The sequence below is a fragment of the Cebidichthys violaceus genome, unplaced genomic scaffold, assembly GCF_023349555.1.
Source record: "Cebidichthys violaceus isolate CVI_PGR_0920_01 unplaced genomic scaffold, fCebVio1.0.p SCAF_61, whole genome shotgun sequence".
Taxonomy (NCBI): Eukaryota; Metazoa; Chordata; class Actinopteri; order Perciformes; family Stichaeidae; genus Cebidichthys; species Cebidichthys violaceus.
In genome coordinates, this window is record NW_027176828.1 from 1189697 (window position 1) to 1208604 (window position 18908).

Below are 18908 nucleotides of genomic sequence, written 5' to 3' on the forward strand. Positions count from 1 at the left end.
ATTGCAAAGCGGGGGGAGATAATGGTCAGGGATCCCCAACACAATGTACCTGCAGTTCCTGCTGTCCTAGGAATGAACACTATCAAGGAGTGTGGGAGTTGTATGTACAGCAGAACACTGCTCTTTTTAACTTACCCTCTGTGTCACAAGCTCCCAATTCAGCAGGCTCTCCAGCAGTGCCACCAGGTCCAGACTAAGGCCCCTCCTGATGGCTCAGCAAGGATCTGAGGAGTCTGCAGGGGGTACCATGCAAATTGTGGCAGCCATGCTCCCAACATCACCTAGCAGATGATACCTTATTTGAGCCCCTTAGCAATGGCTTGCCTGCAGGATTACTATCATCAGCGCTAGTCCGTGTAATGGGAGTTCCTGTTTACATCCCCGTTGACAATGTAGGGACTCAGGGTGTACTGTACCCTCTCACTGTTCTAGGTACCCACCTGGTGAGCTTACCCGCAGGTCTTGAGGAGAGGGGGGTCTCAGCCACAGTTTCTTTCCAGACTGTAACCAGTTTAGTAAAGGACTGGATTGAGGCAGCTGATCTAACAGCACTTACTGAGCCAGGTCCTTACTGCATAAGTTAAGTGAAGTCTTTTCTTCCCATGAGCGAGATATAGGTTGCACTATTTCCCTTTGATATTCCTTTAGTGGATTAGGTACTTCAAAGATATAAACACATCAGTCCTTCAGAGTATGAGGCAGTGGAGACCCACAACCACCAGCTCCTTGAGGCACAGGTGGAACACCACGGGTGTCTGGCCTCCCAACAATAACTCTCTTTTTACAAAAAGAATCAGCAGCAGTGACAAAACAGCAGCAGGTAAACCTGAAAACGGGGATCAACATGGCACACCATGCTGTAAAATAATACAATTTGATATTGTGACCCTACCCACCAACTCTAATATGAGGTATTAATGCATGAAGTCACTCAAGGTAGGCAGGGCAACAATGGGGTTCCAACACAACAGTTTCAGCCAACAAGCCAAACTAGAGCTAAAGCAGAAAGGAGTCAACTAAGTAAACTGAAGTTTAAAAAGATTGCCATGTTAAATGATCATTTCAACTACATGTCTGTAACTGTCACAACTTCAGCCAGGCTTTAGTTTTTCATTTGTCTGTCTCCTGTTTTGCCACACTAAACTCTCATGTCATTTCAGAATCTGCCACTCCCCCCCGCTCTGCACTAATTGCTGATTTCATTTCACCTGGCCTGCCCCACCTCCATACTCACCTGCTCCTCATCAGCAATCAGCCCCTCAGTGTATATGTACCGGTCCATTTCCCTCAGTTCTCTGCCAGATTGTCTAGTGTGTTTCCCTTGCTATCCAGCAACCTGTCATTCCGATTCTGATCCTGATTATTCGTGTATTGACCTGCCTTTTTGGACTTTGGACCTTCCCTTTTGCCTGCTCCCACTGGATTTGTTTGCCACGCGGGTTACTACCTGGTTTGACATCTGCTGGTTATTAAACCCGGTTTCTACACCTGAACTGTTTTCTGTGTCGTGCTATTGGGTTCTTGTCTGTCGTTTTGTGATACCTGACAGTAACACCAAACACTTCCAGCCACCACTGAAAGTCATTTTTTTTCTGTCATGGAAATAGTGGGAGGAGCAAGATACTATTATCAGCTTCATGACTGAGAACTGTGGTCACAAAGCTGCCAGAGCTCAGCAGCCTCTCGCCTACTTTTCTCTCTCAGATGATGGAGACACTAGAAGGAGCTGAACTTTGCTTTCCACAACTACTCAACACCTCCTGCAAGAAGCCAATGCAGCATCGTGCTGAGACCATATTCCTTTACGTCCTTCTGTCTTGCATGTCTTTGCTCACTGTGGCTCTCAACCTGCTGGTCATCATCTCTATCTCCCACTTCAGGCATAAAGATAAACTTACAAACATATCGTAGAATATTGTTCATCTCAATATCAAGCACTTCATTTTACAAGAGTTGGGACAATACAGATATTGTTACATTAATGCAGTTTATGGAAAATAACTTTTTGAGATGAGATGTTCAAACAATTGAAATGTGTTGCATTCAGCAAAAAGTATACGTCTCATAGTACTTTTACAACTATAACTGTTTACTGTGTGAATGCATTAAGGATATTAATGTTGAAATCTAAGCTGCTGCATGCTCTCTAACCTAGAAATGTACAATTTACAGAGAACTTTATGTTTACAACTTAAGACATAAGGAGTCGAAAGTGCTATAAATCTTTGCTTATTTGAAAAATAGTACTACATGTTTTTTTACTGCATTGTATTTGATCATATTTGACTATTTATACATTTACAGATTATAATGTTCTCATGACTTCTACAATTGCTGCAGATAATAATATGTTCAGTGGTGTTATTCTTCCTCTCCAGGCAGCTCCACAGCCCCACCAACCTCCTCCTCCTCTCCCTGGCTGTCTCAGACTTCCTCGTCGGCCTCCTGCTGATGCCGTTTCAAATCCTCCTTTTAGGGGGCTGCTGGTTTTTGGGGAACATGATATGTGGACTGTTTTACTTTGCCTCTTTCATCCTTACATCTGCCTCAGTAGGAAACATGGTGCTCATATCGGTTGACCGATACGTGGCCATTTGCGACCCTTTGTGTTACCCCACCAAAGTGACTCAGAAAAGAGTTAAAATCTGCATTTGCCTGTGTTGGATTTGTTCTGTTTTCTATAATAGTATGATACTGATAGACTTCCTGACACAACCAGATAGATATAATTCCTGCTATGGAGAGTGTGTGGTTGTAATCGACTTCATAACAGGAGCTGTTGATGTGTCGATGACCTTCGTAGGCCCCATTTCTGTCATCATAGTTCTGTACATGAGAGTGTTTGTGGTGGCTGTGTCTCAGGCTCGAGCCATGAGGTCTCATATTGCAGCCGTTACACTCCGGGGTTCTGTTACAGTAACCGCTAAGAAATCGGAGAGAAAAGCAGCCAGGACTCTTGGCGTTGTTGTGGTTGTGTTTCTAATATGTTTCTGTCCTTACTTTTATCCGTCTTTTGCGAGCCAGGAGATGTCAACCAGTGTGGCGTTTTCAATTTTTGGGGTCTGGCTACTTTATTGTAACTCCTGTCTAAATCCTATGGTATATGCTTTTTTCTACCCCTGGTTTAGGAGATCTATTAAACTCATCGTCACACTTCAGATACTGCAGCATGGCTCCTGTGATGCCAACATAATGTAGATATGGATGTAGAGTGAATAATATGATGGAAAAGTTTGTTGTTGCTACTTCAACAGCCAACTAAGTGCTGATGGAACAAAGGACAAAATATGATGCAATGAGTTTCTTTGCTGCCTGTAATAAAAGTTGAGCCCACATTTTATCCTGCTGATCATTTTATATGAACTAATAAGCAGATAAGGAATACAATATAATGCAAATACAATCAAGCATGTAAATATATTATGCTGCAGATAAAACACATACTGAAAGTCTGACGAGGCACCTAAATATTTATTCATATCGATTTTATGTTGATTGAATCATGTGATACTATGTAATACAATGTTTTGTGTTATGTTTCAATGATCTTTTGTCTTAATCTTAACATGTGTACTGTAGTGTATTCTATACTTAAGAGTTTTTAATATCAGCGGTACATTTCTTTGTTGCTTCTTTTATGTTTTAGTGAACAAACAATGTTTTACTTTGTTGGACAATAAAGTTCTCTTCTAATGTGTCATCAGTCTGAATGCCATGACAGCTTCTAGAGACAAAACACTGAGACTCTGCAATATTGCGTGACTGCACAGGCAGTGAGTATTCTCTAAGGACTGGGTGCAGGTGCAAATGCATCTCCAATCGGAGGTTACAAACTAAATATACCGACACACTAAATCTAAATCTCCCTTCCTTATTGCCTTGACTTTATTTCATGAAATTCTTTCTCGGAATTTCTTTCAGGGTTCTAATCCTTGACCTCTTCACTGCTTCCTTCTAATGTTGGTGACTGAGGAAATTAAGTTTATTATGATGTATATCCACTCCGTCAGTCTGAATAAGGACTATATTAAACTTAAATTATTATCAATAAAAAAGAGGAAAAATATGTCCATATGCAATGATGGTCTATCAAAAACTGACCTTCTGCTGAAAATAACTGAAATACAGTCTACAATCTGCAGTCAGAAAAAGTGTTGCTCCACATCCTGCTCCATCGAAGCTTAACTTGCACTAATCACACTTAAAGGATTCAACACAAAAATATTCCGACAGCAAGACAGACTAAAGGAGCTTTCACCTAATAGGGCAAAGCACACAGCAAAGCATATTCTGCAATATGACCAATTACCTTAATTATATTGTATATTAAACATTTTAAAGGGCGTAGCACAATTTACTTTTCCAACAAGAATCAAGTACAAAAACTGTAAACAATAGAACCTGGCTCTTACAGTAATGACTAAAAGAAAGAGCTAACAATGAGTTTCCCTCACAGAGTGGCAGGGCATCCCCTCCTAAAGCTAGGCCCAAGTGGTCAGGCTTATACTGGTGGCCCAGTTGGGCACAACCCGAACAATTAACGGGAGGCTTCAGCATTCATATGCCAATTAGTGAAAGCTGGATGATTATGTTTTTCCAATTACTCTCATTTCTGCTACTCTAATGATGCAATATACATATGTACAATACTTTTTATTTTATTTTATTGTGACTTAAACAATCGGAGAAACATTTGCAGTTATTTGTCAAGGTGAGACTGGAGAACAAAACAATGTTACCAGAGGCATTGGTGAAGACAAGCAGAATTATTGTCACAGCAGACAGTGTGAGCGTGTGTCTTTAAAATACCTTGGTTTGTATGAGGTGTTCTCACAGTACTGTGTGTTAGTATACTGTGTTACCTGGGCTGGAGGCAACATTTAAAAGTTTCCTGTTCCTTTTGTGTGTGTGTGTGTGTGTGTGTGTGTGTGTGTGTGTGTGTGTGTGTGTGTGTGTGTGTGCCAATATATGTCTCTGCAGCCACGGCAACAGACACACAGAGTACCGACTCAACCTAGCAACTGGGATTTAACACACACACACACACACACACACACATACACACACACACACACACACACACACAGAGGGCAGTCTTTGTAAGGGGCACAGCAGGTACGTCCAATGTTTTTTCTCTTTAATACTTATTTCTGCTGTTAAACATGATCCAAATCAAGAAAATGTGACAATGAGCTGAAAAACTAAATATACCGACGCACTAAATCTAAATCTCCCTTCCTTACTGGTTTGACTTTATTTCTTTCTCTGACTTTCTTTCAGGGCTCTAATCCTTGACCTCCTCACTGCTTCCTTCAAATGTTGGTGATTGAGGTAATTAAGTTTATCCTGATGTAAATCCATTCCGTCAGTCTGAATAAGGACTTTATTAAACTGAAAGCTTGACTATTCATGACTTTCACTGGAAGTTTTTACCATGTGCCATCTGCTTTATATCGAGCTGTTGCATAAAGGCAATATTGTCCCTAACATTGTTGCCAATAGCGTTTCTATTTTCTATCTTAAACTATATTAATACCCAGTGCCTTATTAGAGGTTATTGCTTATCACAGTCACAGAACAGTATTTACTGCTCTTATTTTGGATAACAAGATAAAACATCAAGAGTAACACGGAAAATAAGCGTTATTCATATAGCCCAACATTCACAAAACATCTGAATAAGAAGTGCTGGAAATTTGTTATGCTCAACATGCATGCATCTTCCTCATTCATTCAGCCATGTCCTTTTATACCCTTATGGTTGCAGTGGGCTGGAGCCTAATCCAGGGAGAAGAGAAAACGCCACACAAACCTGAATTCAACCCTTATATACTGTTAGGGTCAAATTTGACCCGTTTTGACATTTGACAGCAGTAAAAATACCCTAAACGTCATTCTTTTAGCCTGGAATTTGATGACTTTTCCTAAAGCAACCCAAAATACACAAAAATTTTAATATTTTAAAATTGTATGCTTTTGAACAGGTGCTACACATTTTTGTACACTGAGGCTGTTTCGGGTCAAATTTGACCCGTATCTATTGAGATGGATTTTAGATCTACCAGCGTGGGTCAAATCAAGGGAAAAAAAAAAATCAAGTGATTTTAGGGAATCTTGAAACTGTGAAACTGTACAGGCCATGTTTGTCTGTATTTTTTTACGGGACAGTGGTGACAGAGTTCAAGGGGGACCTCGACACTGTCACAAGAACTGTCTGTGTTCTCACCACATTTGCCCAGGTTCCCGCAGAGACAGACACCTGCTGGTCTTTGAAGGGGCATGGGAGGAGCCTCGAAACAGTGAAATAGTAAAACAACACAGGAGTGATCATGGTGCACAAAGGGAACAGAGGTCATCCACAGGTCACAGGGTGCCTGGTCACAGACACACGATCTGCACCTGCAAGCACAAGCACCTGCAATATTATCAAATAATCTACAAAGTAACACATTTGAATCAATTTGGGTTGAGAGGGTGGTGGTGGGGGGTTCACAACATTATAAAGGTACCTGAGCTGCCATTTCAGTGACTGACATCATGGCAGCAAGATTTAGTGTGCAACAGGCCCTTGATCTGTTCGTCCAAGATGAGGAGTTTGATAATGATTTGGAGGATGTGTCAACGTGGATATTTAATATTGATAATTCTGATTTCTTATGATATAGCAGTGAGGACAGCGTTGAATGGTTGCACTGATTAAACATGGTTATGTTATTAATTACAACAGTTCCAGAATGTTCATGCCATTTTCACATTCAATACAATATATTTAAGTCATCTCATCTTTATTAATGAGACATAGGCTATTTAGATATTCTAAATAGATCTGTAGTTCAACATTTGGTATAGACACTTACTATGAGGGAATTCTTGAAGGCCTCAAATATAAACAGTATGTAAGGGTTAATAGTCAATTTTTGTTTTACCAAATCAAGTCAGTGTCATTCAGAAAGAGAACTATCATCATTAACGCGAAATCTGTGGAATGACCTAATTAAGCTCTGTCCTCCTTGACTCGGCCATCCTCCAGGACGATAAGACATCATGAAGGATTTGCCCCTGTCCCTGCTGAGTCGGGGGTGTGGTCGATTTGTCTCGTCCAAAGGAAACACGGGGAGACATGATGGACGCCTGGACGTCTGCTTCACACCGCAGGTATACACTCACAAAGTAATTTCATTAGTAATGAAATACACTTAAGTTGCACATTGGTTCAGATTGTTTGTTTCAGATTGTTTGTCTTTGTTATGGAATGTATCTGCATTTCATTCTCACATTTATGTCAACCAACCAACTAAAGGTGCTAAATTTGAAAGTCGGAGCATTTATATAGCAGCAAACAACTATTGTTTGCCACGTGGAGGCAATCCCTCAATCATTGATAGGCTCTGAATTTGGAATTTAGCACCCCAGTAAATCTGTTCATCGATCATTTAATCAGTCTATTATTTGAATAAATCAATCATGCCACTCATCATCAATATCATCGTTCCATCAACCAACAGGATTACTACATCTGGAAGACCCAGCACTCTCTGCTTCGTCTATCCAACAGCGGCCGTCTGCTTGTGGAGGCAGAGTCAGCCCTTCCAAAGACCTACAGCACCCGAAGGGGGCCACTTCTACTGTACTCCCAGGTATCTGTGTGTGTTTACGCAAGTACACAGTACACAACAAATATGTCCAGGCACAGTTAAGGAGACAGAAGCAACTGCCGAACCTCTGGAAACGTCATATTGAGCAACATAAACCTTTGACTTACAGAAACTAAGAGTTCTGTTTTCAGGTTGACCTTCTTCTCTCTCCAGCACTTGGTTTCTATGGAAAACAGTTGTCACTCAGACACCAGAGACAGGAAGCAGAAGGTTGTTCGGCGGTACACTCAACAAGTGGCACAGCAGCTGAGCACCGTCAAGGAGTTATCGGCGGCCATTTTGAGCTACAGCAACACTCAGGTAAAGGCCCTTTCTTACATCAACAGAGAGGAAGCTTCATTTCAACCTGTTTTAGTTCATTGTTTTGGATTTACAACACATTTGTTGTTTGCTCTCAGGGCTCTTATCAACTCTGTTTCCAGCAGCAACAGGGAGCCTGTTTTTCAGCAAACAAGCTAAACTCTTTCTCCTACATGGAACAGTGAACTTTTACTTATCAGTCCTTCTACAAATGTCTCCATCATTTGCTGGCAGTGTGGTACCATAACCATAATGGGATTATAATGTTGTTCTATGTGTCATGGATGTGAATGGACGTTAGCTTATTAACTAGAACAGTATAAAATATCAGACCTGAGCATCTGTCAGATTTTGTTGCAGTTCTTTGCTTTCTTGTGGCCAAAAAAGTACTCATACAAGTCTAATGTTTGTCTTCCCTCCAGTTCACCACCTCCAGGCCCGGTCCACTCTTCTTTCCTCCTCTTCATCCCCCTCTTGCTCCAGACCTCCTGCGTCCCAGCCCTGCGTCGCCCATGACGCAAGAGCAGCTCCGTCCAGAGTCGCTTGCACAGTTGAACCCCCTGTGGCTTCCTGCAAAGAGAAGCACTGTACAACTGGATAATCAACCTGAAGGTAAAAGATGGACAGACGGACAGATGGGTTGATACAAACTGATATAAGTGGTGATACAAAGTCCAAAACAGAAACTCTTTTACGTGCTGTTGTGAGTAAGGTAAACACAACAATTTGATGTAAAAAACAATCAAATATGCAGCATGAATAGCAAAAAATCTACAAACGTGGCTTTTGTTTACATTCCTGCTTTGCTTCTTACTGAAATGAAACTAACCAAGTGCACAAGTCAAACTTGTTGAATGCTACCCAGTATGCTTGGATCCTGAAATCAAGCGTCTCTGCAGATAAAGAGGAAAAGCAGGGCAGCAGGAACAGGGTCAGGCTGGATCTGTTCCTCCAGATACCCTGCACCTCCAGGACTCCAACTCCACAGATGGAGCCTCATCCCTGGGTACACTATGTAGCAGTGACCCCTGAAGAACCAGAAGGACCTCAGGTGACATGCTACTGACTAAAGTTATATCTATAGACATTTATTAACTCCCTGTTATCTTTTTGAAATGTATGCAAACTGTTGTAATGATGCTATGATGTTTAATTTATTGTCCAAATGTCTTTCCTACCAACTGCAGAGTGTAGACACTGAAATAAAACACCACAGTATGGGAGGAGAGCTCCATCATCCAGACATGAACTGGGTCCAAGACATGGCAGATGATGAAGGCTGTTCCATTCAAGACAGTGGAATGACCAGTGATGAAGGCAACTATGAAAGATCGATAAGTGGGAACGGACAGGGGAGGAGAGGTGTGTGTCCTGAAAGCAAAAATGTATGTTTGTGAATGAATGTAAGTCAACAAGATGTCCTGCAATGTTAAAATCGTCATGCTCTGATCTTCCTCTTCAGTATATGTCAATTAAAAACTGCACTCTTCTCTAGTCAGACCATGTGGAGCATTGACCAAACCTTTTCCTCTGCAGTTGATAACCATGCTGCTCTGTTTGCCTTCCCCACGCACAGGCCTCCTTCCTCCTCTGACACTCGGACATTCAATCTGTAATGGACCCTGTTGGGAGAAACAAGATGGGGTAAGACAGTAGTATATACCACTGTCAGGCCAAAACATTAGTGTATCAGCAGCTCAGTGCTCACCCAGGGTCCAGCAAAACAAGGCAAGCTAGCAGAGGGTGTGACACGTTTTTTTTTGGTGCTGTTTCAGCCATTTTCGTAGCTTCCTCTTAGATGCGTGCCAACGACCTGGCAATTCACTTTGTTTTTACGGAGGTTAAGAGACAGAAACATCCCAAACAAAAAAATATAGACAAAGGGCAACGTCTCTGCAGATACAGACAACGGCAGACATTAGTGGGTCATACGTGATGATTGAGAGGGATTTTGTGTGGCATGTGTCTAAAATTGCAAATATTTGACACATTTGGATTTTAAATACAGCGAAAATGTATAATGTATAATCTGTAAATGTAGATAGAGGCACCACATAAGAAAACTGCTAGTGACATCAACCATTTCATCTGGTGGACAATTTAAATCCATAAGCTTGATGAATGACTCAAAATAAAAATGTAGAATTTCTTTTGCTAACTTTTAGGGACATTGATGGGAAGTTAATTACTTTATCTTTGATAGAAACATTTTTAGTTTTATTGGAAGTACTCCATTACTATACTATTTATATTATACTGCGACAATCGACAACTGCACTAATGGAAATAGGCAAAGGTGTATGTGGATATTTTTGTATATTCTCATCTCCAGGGTATTAATATTGGTTTTACTGAAATACTGACTGAAATCCTCATTTTCCTCATTTGGCATTATAGTATTTGAGAGCAAAACTTCCAAATAGCAGACATGCCTCTGTTGAATGTTTCAGCTGAGATGGGAGGGTCCCAGCAGTGATGAACAACATGCAAGGCGCTTACCTCCCATAGCAGAGAGTCATACGGATCCTCCCAGCTGGGAAATCCAGTCTCAGACTCAGCAGGATGCCCGACGAAAGGCAGACAGAGTTGGGTTTCAATCTCAAGAAAATCTGAATAGACTCCATCAGCAGTCTCTGGTTCTTCCTCTGCTGTTTCCAGAGAAGGAGGGTAACAAAGACACACTTCTACACTAGGAAGACTACACACACACTGACTCAGTTAAAGGAAAGATGTATATAGCAAAGCACTGAAGAGAGTTTGTATACTGCTGGGTCTGCATGTATTTCGTTAAGCAGATGCTGATTGGCCGGCTACGCTTACGCTAATTTTCATTGGACAATTGCATGCTCATGATTGGAGGAGAGTATTACCCATAGAGTCCAGTAGAGAGCTCTGCCTGCTTATAGAACTAGGGTTACAATATTGTAACCTTTTTTACTTTGAGGAGGAAGCCATAATCCGAGCTCTTACTCATCAGGAGAAATGTTATGACACTTTGAAGTTTTTTTTACAACAACAAAAGTTATTGTCATATTTTTTTTTTCCATTCTTATTCGTCATAAAATCCCACAACGCAATGTGCCATATTAAATTGAAGCCTAAATTGTAGTTACGCGACAGTTAGACTTTGCAATTACAGGTTGACATATTTAGTAATAACTAATCTCTCCATGAGATAGTGTGTGTTGTGGAATTCGTTTTAATGTACTGCAAATCTGCACTTTGTAAACACGGATATGCTAAACTCATTTGTCGATGTGCAGATAATATTCTGACTTTCTCTGTCTTTCAGAAGAGAAAGGTGGACAGCAAAGAGTAGGAGGGCAAAAAACAGAGAGACAATATCATAAAAAAGAGACAGTAGGGCAGAGAGGAGGAGGAGGAGGAGGACTACCCTCTGATAAAGGCTCTATGATTCTGCTGGAGCCAGGAGAAGGTACACCACACACATACTGCAATTTATGCTGCTGTTTACATTCAGTCATCGATGTCTCTATAAGAGATCCCAGAATTCCATTCCAATAAAGTAACCTTCCATATTAATACAAGACAGCACAAAGTATATAGTTTTTAGCGTTTGCTGTTTAGATTTTGGTTATTCATGTTTTTATTATTCTATTTTCTTACCTCTTTATGCTGCTTGTCTTGTGACTCATATGTCTCTTTTCTAAAGATGCTTTAAAATCTTTCTAAATAATGCTGGAGGATTGACAAATGACATAATAGCAAACATACTATTTTATATTCCCTTGCAATGTTTTCTGCACATTTTGAGACATCCCTGTGTCACTCAGTGGTGGGAGGACCACTGTTTCTAGTTGCTAGTAAATTTCTTAGAAAGTGTATGTTGGGGATCGAACACTAGACGTATTGCATGAAAAGCACAAAGTCCACTGCGCTACATCCCGAGGGATACACTCCAGTTGGAGAATATTTTCTGCAAAAGTTCACCGTGTTCTTCATGTCCATCACACTGTCTTCTCCTCCAGAGCTTCCTCCTCCAGTAGGAGTGTTGGGTTGGGTTGCAGGGCGGAAAGGCCCGGGCAAACAAACCTCTTTCGCCTTCTTACAGAACCGACTGCCCGACCTCCAGGATCCCTGTGAACCCAGCGATGCTAACAGAGGCGTGGTTCGGGGCGTTCTGCCTCTGGAGCTGAGAGGTATGGGAAGCTAAACTATTGTGGTAACAATTTTTTAAACTGGTGCAGTATTGAGAGAGAACGCTGCAGATGGCTGTCGCTAAACGGGCTATGATGCAATAGCTCGCTGAAACTCCTCACCGCCAATGTACATCCACTAAAAGTGCTTGTTTCTGCCACTGAAAGGCTCAGATTGTTATTATAAGTCTCTGACAAAATTAAAGAAAGAACCCTACAGAGAAATTAAAAGAAATGTCTTTACCTTTCACTTCTTGTCTGTTTGTTATTGTGTTTTGCTCCGAGAAGACTCGTTCTGAAATCTCACGTCGCATCCACATTGTGAAGAATCAGCTAAATATTCAGCCATGACGTTGAAAATCTTGTAGATAAAAACTAAACTATGCAGTCTGTACTCTAACACAACAAACTCTGAAAACACCTGCACTCCTCTCTCCAACTCTCACTCATGTTTCCACCGTTGTCTTCTGGCAACGTGACACGAGAACAAACAGGCCGCATCAAGTGAAAGGTTAAGAAAAGTCCTTTCCATAATGTTGTAAGACACAAAATCTGAGCCTTTCTGTGGCATAAAGGTACATTGGTGATGTGGAGTTGCCCTGAGTGATTCGATTGCATCCCGTTTAGCGGCTACCGTGCAGCGTTCTCTTTCCATACTGGACAAATTAAAAAGCGGTTAGACACAAAAACATGGGGAAACAGGGTCCATGTTAAAGAGCAATTACCCTTTAAACGGGAACGTGACCTCCATGGAGTGATTAGTAAAAAAGATATTAACCTGGTCTTTCCATTAAGTTAACGTTTTCAAATATATTCATATATGAGTTCACCTTTTTGAGTTGTGTTGTGTCAGATTTGCAGAACGACAAATCAGTTGGCAGCCTGATCTTGGGTCCTGATGGGGAGATCATACAACTGTCGCTGTACGACAACAGCCAGGAACCATCTCACACTGATGGTCGCACACAGGAGCAAGGTACACACAATGAGCCCTCAAAACTTCCTTCTTACAGGAAATCCAAAAAGCTGCGCACTTGAGGAGAGACGTGTAGGTTGTAGCTCGTCTTTGTCATGGTTTATGTTACTGAGGTACTCGGATGGACTTCCAGTGTCCATCACACAATAGACTTTGAACAGGTTGAGCAAATGCAGACGTATGCTGCAACCGGCTTTTTCCAGGTTTGACTGTCATGCCATTGGGCTTAAATTGGCTGATGCGTATTTACATTAGACATCAATCAAGTATTCCTTTTTATTAGTTGTACCGAGTTGTTTAGTAGATTCCTTTTGAAATATCCCAACACCTTCACATTAAGAAGACATTATTATAAATTTTCAAAGATTGTCAGCTAGTCAGAATTCCCGGCCCTGGTTGTGTTTGCTTCCTGCTCTAACCATTGCCTACTCATTGACGTGTGCAGAGGGAGAGGTGGAGCTGAACACAGATGTTCCTGTGGGCGTCATCCAGCAACATCAGTCCGTGCACAAGGTGATTTATGATTTTTGACTGACTTTGTAAAGGCCTAGCTTAGCACGAAGAAATTAGCACGATTTTAAAAATGTTGTTCTCCAACCAGGTCTTGGATCTTCCCAGATTGACAGAGACTGAAGCATGCTCACCCAGCAGCCATACAGACACAGGTAAATCTCTGCTGCTTATTTTATCATAATTTTAATTTTAATGAATTCAACCAAACTTTTGGTTTGACGTTCCAGCGGCAGTAACCAAGAAAAAAACAAAGGGTGCAGAAGCAGCGTCGGAAATATGGGGAAAGGATGCTAAAAACAATATAAGGATGCCTCCACTGAGGGAGCAGGAAAGGAGGGAGGAGCCAAGAGGAGGCAACACTGAGGCAGAAGAGGAGGACGAAGAGGAAGAGCTGAGCAGCACAGGACAGACTAGCCATTTGTCCGGATCACGTCAGCCAGGGTTGGTGTGATTCACATTTAACTTAATGTATGTACGTTAGTCAAGTTCCCTCAGTAGCAGATGACTCAAAAAAATGTAACGTTTGTGTTTGTTAGTGATTTCACCAAGACTTCTCATATCATTACTGATTTCAAAGACCGAGAATCAAGGTGAGTGTCTTCTTCTGCACCAAAGATCATTTCACTTTTATCTGGTTAGCTGAGCTGAGTTGCAACAAATTTGTCAAAACTCCTGAGTTTTAGGTCCTTTTTCCTAAAGACGAACACAGTCAAATTAAGTTATTAAATACTTTCACGTGCAAAGCAAAAGACCAGCACTTTCAGTGGGAGTTTTTCTGCGAGTGAATATGTCCCGATATCTCTGTCACATCCCTCAAAAACTGCATGGCAACTCAAGATTCACTTGAATTTGTCCCTCTGTTGTCGCTGCAGGACAAAGGTTGATTCATTGATGTAATTTTAGGATTTCTGAGCAATGGAGTTCCTAAATCTCCATCTTGCTAATAGATGCCATTGTGCATGGTTATTTACTGCATATTTTATACTTTATTGTGTGTTTATTGTGCACCATAATGCTTAAAATAATTTTACCTCTTTCAAATAACAACGTTGAGAGTAATCCTTCATATTACAGATTCCCACATTTTCTTCTTCTTTTTTTGCCAAAATGGAAACTTGAAACAATTGGAATTTGTCTGTTTGTCCTAAGAGAAGCAGCTGTTTAAAGATGATGTATCATTTAGCCAGCAGAACATCAGCCCAAATGAAGCAACAACAGAGGACGCTGTGGACAAAAGGAGGACGAATACGAAAAAGAAGGACGTTGAGGAAGCAACGTCGACAGGGTGAACGATGAATACTCAAAAACTCTTATGAGATTAAAACATAACAGATTCTTGTAAGCCTACACATAGAGTAACAAGCAGCACAAACTCACCCACACCCATGTCCTCCATTTATTTAGGAAAAGGGAGATGAAAACAGTGAAAAGTGAAGCATCAGATGGACAGAAGACATCAAGGACGAGGGGGGAAGGAAGATGGCTGAAGCAAAAGACAGGAAGTGATACTCGATCAGTCAGGAGCCAGAAACCAGAGGAGAGGACCAACAGAGAGGCAGCAGAGACTCAGGGCCGATCTGCTCTCCCTTCTGTGGTGAGTGTTAATTGACGTTTGTTGTTTATATAGCATGTAAAATCAAAAGTGTTAAATATACATCGAATAGCAATGCCTGTATTTATCCAAAGCAATGCATAAAATGAGATACCATTCAGCTTTACAATCACTTTCCTGTCTTTCAGAAAAAGAGGATGAAAGACAGGGAAGGAGAAAAAGGAGAAGTGAAGACACATGAGGAGAGAGATGAGCGAGGAGAAGTAGGGAGGCAGAAGGAGGAGTCTGCAGGGAGGAGGAGGAGGAGGAGGAGAGGAAGGCTGAAGCAGAAAGAGTTAGTTGTTGGTAAGAAATTGCAATCATTCAGGCACAATAATTATATGTGACACATCGACATTGATCATTTGTTTTAAATTGTCAACAACTGCCATGTAAAATGGTGAACTCCCGCGTCATTAGTAGACACTCAGAGCAACTGATGTAGTATAAAGTCCACACAGTGCAGGCAGGAGGGGAGGAAGATAGGTCAAACAAACACAGGACTTTCACCCAGGAGACCGCTGTTCGTGTCCGATACCAAAAGTAAAAGTTGACATTTTGTCGCACATCCGTCGTTTGTCACATTAGTCACATGACTTCTTTGTCACTCGCTAGTCACGTGTGTCGTTAGTCAGTGAAGTTGACGTCAACCACCTTCCTTTTTGTTTCCTTGATTTTCCTCCACCGATGTGAGGGTCCCAGGACAGAGGATGTGGCATGTGTACAGATTGTAAAACCCTCTGAGGCAAATTTGTGATTTGTGATTTTGGGCTGTACAAAATAAATTATGAAATTATAAATAAACCACGCTCTTTTCGTAAACCTAAAGTGGCTTTGTGGCATCTAGAATACATTTGTGAGGTCAAAATGTAGACAACTATTTAGACGTAATTACATGTCTTTTCCTTTGCATTCCTGTCCTGTCTTTTTCACTTTCCTTCATTCTCAGAGGACCCCCTAAAGAAAGAGGAGGTGGAAATCAGCCAGGAAATGCAAGAGGGGTCTCACATAATAACCACCAAAAGGCGCTCCGCAACACAAAGTCACAATAACGATACAAAAACAAATCCAGAGGAGGACACGGGCACAGAGCATCTTTCCACCGATGCTGACAAACACAGCAGCGTCCGATCCGTGAGCTCACTCAGGTCCGCCGGCGCCGCGTCCGGTATCAACCAGAGGAGCTCGAGGAGGTCTGCTGCCTCTTCCTGTGAGGAGGGGGCAGCGCCTGCCAGCGCCTTGGGTCTCGCTTCATCGCGTGGCCGCCTGTCGTCATGTTCAACTGTCATGGTGAGGGAGGAACAGCTGACGCTGAACCCAGTGAAGCCAGAGGTTGGTAGGAAGCACACACACAGAATATTCAGTACTTTTTCATGTGTTTGATTTACATCTTTGTAACCTTTCTAATGCTGTCTGAATGATAGTTTAATATCATTGATCTGTTCTTCATACTTCAAAATTGACTAATTCCCCTTATTTCAATTAATGTATTAACTTGTGCCATCCTTCTAGTTCGCCAACCACTTTAAAAGACACAAACAAGTATCTACATTAAACGATAACTAAAAGTCAAGCATATTTGGACTGTGTGTGAGTGTATGTGTGCGTGTGTTTTAGTTCTACAGGCCCAGGAAGACTCAGGAGGAGGAGGAGGAGGAAGAGGAGGCTGCAGCTCTGCGTCTGGCCCAGCGAGCAGAGAAAAGGAGGCAGGAGGTGGAGAGGAAGAGGCGGGAGCGGGAGGAAGAGGAGAGGAAGCAGCAGGAGAGGGAGCAGACAGAGGAGAAGATGAAGAGCGAGCTGGAGGAAGAGAGGAGGAAGAGGGCTGAGGATCTTAGGTCCTACTTTTTTTCTTTAACATTATAAAGATTCACTTCGTAAAGTACAGGTTCACAGTTGCTCGAGTTTGTCTTTAAAACAATAGAACAACTGCTACTTCATGAATATTCAATAAACGTCCCCAGGCTGAAGAAACTGGCGGAGGAGCAGGAGAGGAGGAGGCGCGAGGAACAGGAGCAGGAGCGAGGAAGAAGGGAACAGGCGCAAAGAGAAAGAGAGAGGAGGAGGCAGGAGGAGAGGAGGCGTCAGATGGAGCGCCTCCAGAGGATGAGAGAGGAGGAAGAACAGAGGAGTAAAGGTGAGAGTGAGAGGAGGAGAAAAACAGAGAGGAGTGAAAAGAAAAGGATGAAGAAGGGAAAGCAGGGGGAAAAGAAAAGAGTGAAGGAAGCAGTAGTACAGTTTAATGCAGCTCATTTTTATTTAATAACAGCATTTATTTAAACCAAAGTATGCTTTCATGTACATAATGCCATTTTCCCACTTTTCATCACAAAGACTCAGTTATGGGTTTGGCTGTTCAATCAGGCAGACCAAACAAACAGCCAATCACGTATCTTTATGAATTTTATTGAAAGAATGCCGCCCAAGGCTCGCTTCATCTGTGCCTGACAGCATCAGACATGAGCTCTGTAAGGCTTTGTATGCCAAGGGGCGTGACAAAGTGGTGGTGTTTCACCTGGGAATGAGAGGGGACTGCACACCCTGCTCACCCGCATAGATATTCAAAAAAACAATTGTGATCGGAATTGAATTTCGTGGAATTGACATTTTGCCCCCTCCAGCTGAACTAGAGCGCCTGCGCCTTGAAGAGGAGAGGAGGCAGGAGGAGGAGAGCAAGAAGCTGCAGGAGATGGATGCGGGTGAGAGGATAGAGTACCTCTGTAGGAAGGAGCAGGAGGAGGAGGAGAGGAGGAACAAAGAGGAGGAGCGAAAGACGAGAGAAGAGGAGGCCGCCTTGCAGGCGGAAGAGGAGGCCAGGCTGCAGGCGGAGCTGCTTTCCAGGTATACACATGTGTCTGTCTCTTTAAACTGGGGCTATTATATATTCATAGCATTTATCTGTGTGTCTCTCATTCTCTCCTCCTGCAGACAGATGGCGCTGTTGCAGCAGCAGTTGGCCTTTAAAAGGGGTCTCACGTTTGAGGCTGGAGGTCTGGAGAAAACTCAGGGTATCTCCAGACCGTGGATCTACTCTTATTTCACTTTGTTAGAGCTACTGGGTCTAAATCCAGCTAAAGCTGAGACCATCACCCCTGACCTTTAACCTCCATTTGAGTACATGATTGACAAGTGGGAAACAAATTTTGTTTGATGACATGGTTCTCTTATTTTGAAAGATCATTAAATCAAATGGGAGACAAGGATCACATCCATACTCCCTCCTGTAGCGTTATTGCTTGTAGCAGATTAAATGATGAGTTAATATCAAAATATGTAGCAATTATTAATAAATCAATTGAATGAATGAATCATAAACCCATAAAATAGTGTAAAACGACACTCAGCTTCAGCTATAAGACACAATTAGTTTAAGCATCAGAATGTAACATTAGATTGGATTTAGGACATTACCCAATTTTGGAAAACCAGAGAAAACTAAAAAATGTGATATTAATCAATTTAATCTCAATCTCAGAGTTCTTGTCATGGTGTACAGTGACTTCTTATTTCATATACACACAAATTCTTTGTTCACAAAAGTTCTTTATGAATGAAATGTTTAAACAAAAATTCCAAAATGAATGGAATGAATAAAGTATATGATGAGTAATTAATTAAGATGCAGCTGACTTTCGAATATAGAATATCACAGTGTTTAGATGTCGAAAGTATACATATTATGAATTAGTCATCGTATAAGACATTTCATACAATCTTGC

General features: G+C 41.7%; 2 protein-coding genes across 2 annotated transcripts; both read left to right on the forward strand.

The window, feature by feature from the left end:
- The first annotated feature begins 1707 nt into the window (after positions 1 to 1707).
- Positions 1708 to 3198, forward strand: LOC137890088 (trace amine-associated receptor 13c-like). Its single transcript, XM_068734188.1, has 2 exons — positions 1708 to 1880; positions 2379 to 3198. The coding sequence occupies exons 1-2, from the start codon at positions 1708 to 1710 to the stop codon at positions 3196 to 3198; spliced, it is 993 nt and encodes a 330-aa protein (XP_068590289.1).
- A 1894-nt stretch (positions 3199 to 5092) lies between these two features.
- Positions 5093 to 18667, forward strand: LOC137890072 (uncharacterized protein KIAA2012 homolog). The gene is given in 23 exon segments (XM_068734168.1): positions 5093 to 5115; positions 5281 to 5331; positions 7031 to 7155; positions 7506 to 7637; positions 7809 to 7955; positions 8378 to 8567; positions 8855 to 9008; positions 9109 to 9317; positions 9532 to 9599; positions 10406 to 10622; positions 11248 to 11391; positions 11945 to 12115; positions 12966 to 13088; positions 13534 to 13601; positions 13690 to 14046; positions 14756 to 14886; positions 15006 to 15195; positions 15342 to 15502; positions 16137 to 16524; positions 16810 to 17027; positions 17154 to 17326; positions 17811 to 18030; positions 18118 to 18667. Coding segments are annotated over 21 exon segments (3747 nt in total). The 5' UTR covers positions 5093 to 5115; positions 5281 to 5331; positions 7031 to 7044; the 3' UTR covers positions 18293 to 18667.
- The last annotated feature ends 241 nt before the right edge of the window (positions 18668 to 18908 follow it).

What these genes read in the sequence shown, in the direction of transcription:
- LOC137890088 (XM_068734188.1), top strand. Translation starts at nt 1,708, where the DNA reads ATGGAGACACTAGAAGGAGCTGAACTTTGCTTTCCACAACTACTCAAC. An exon ending in ATCTCTATCTCCCACTTCAG is followed by an intron (nt 1,881 to 2,378) that starts GCATAAAGATAA and finishes CTTCCTCTCCAG; the next exon opens with GCAGCTCCACAGCCCCACCA.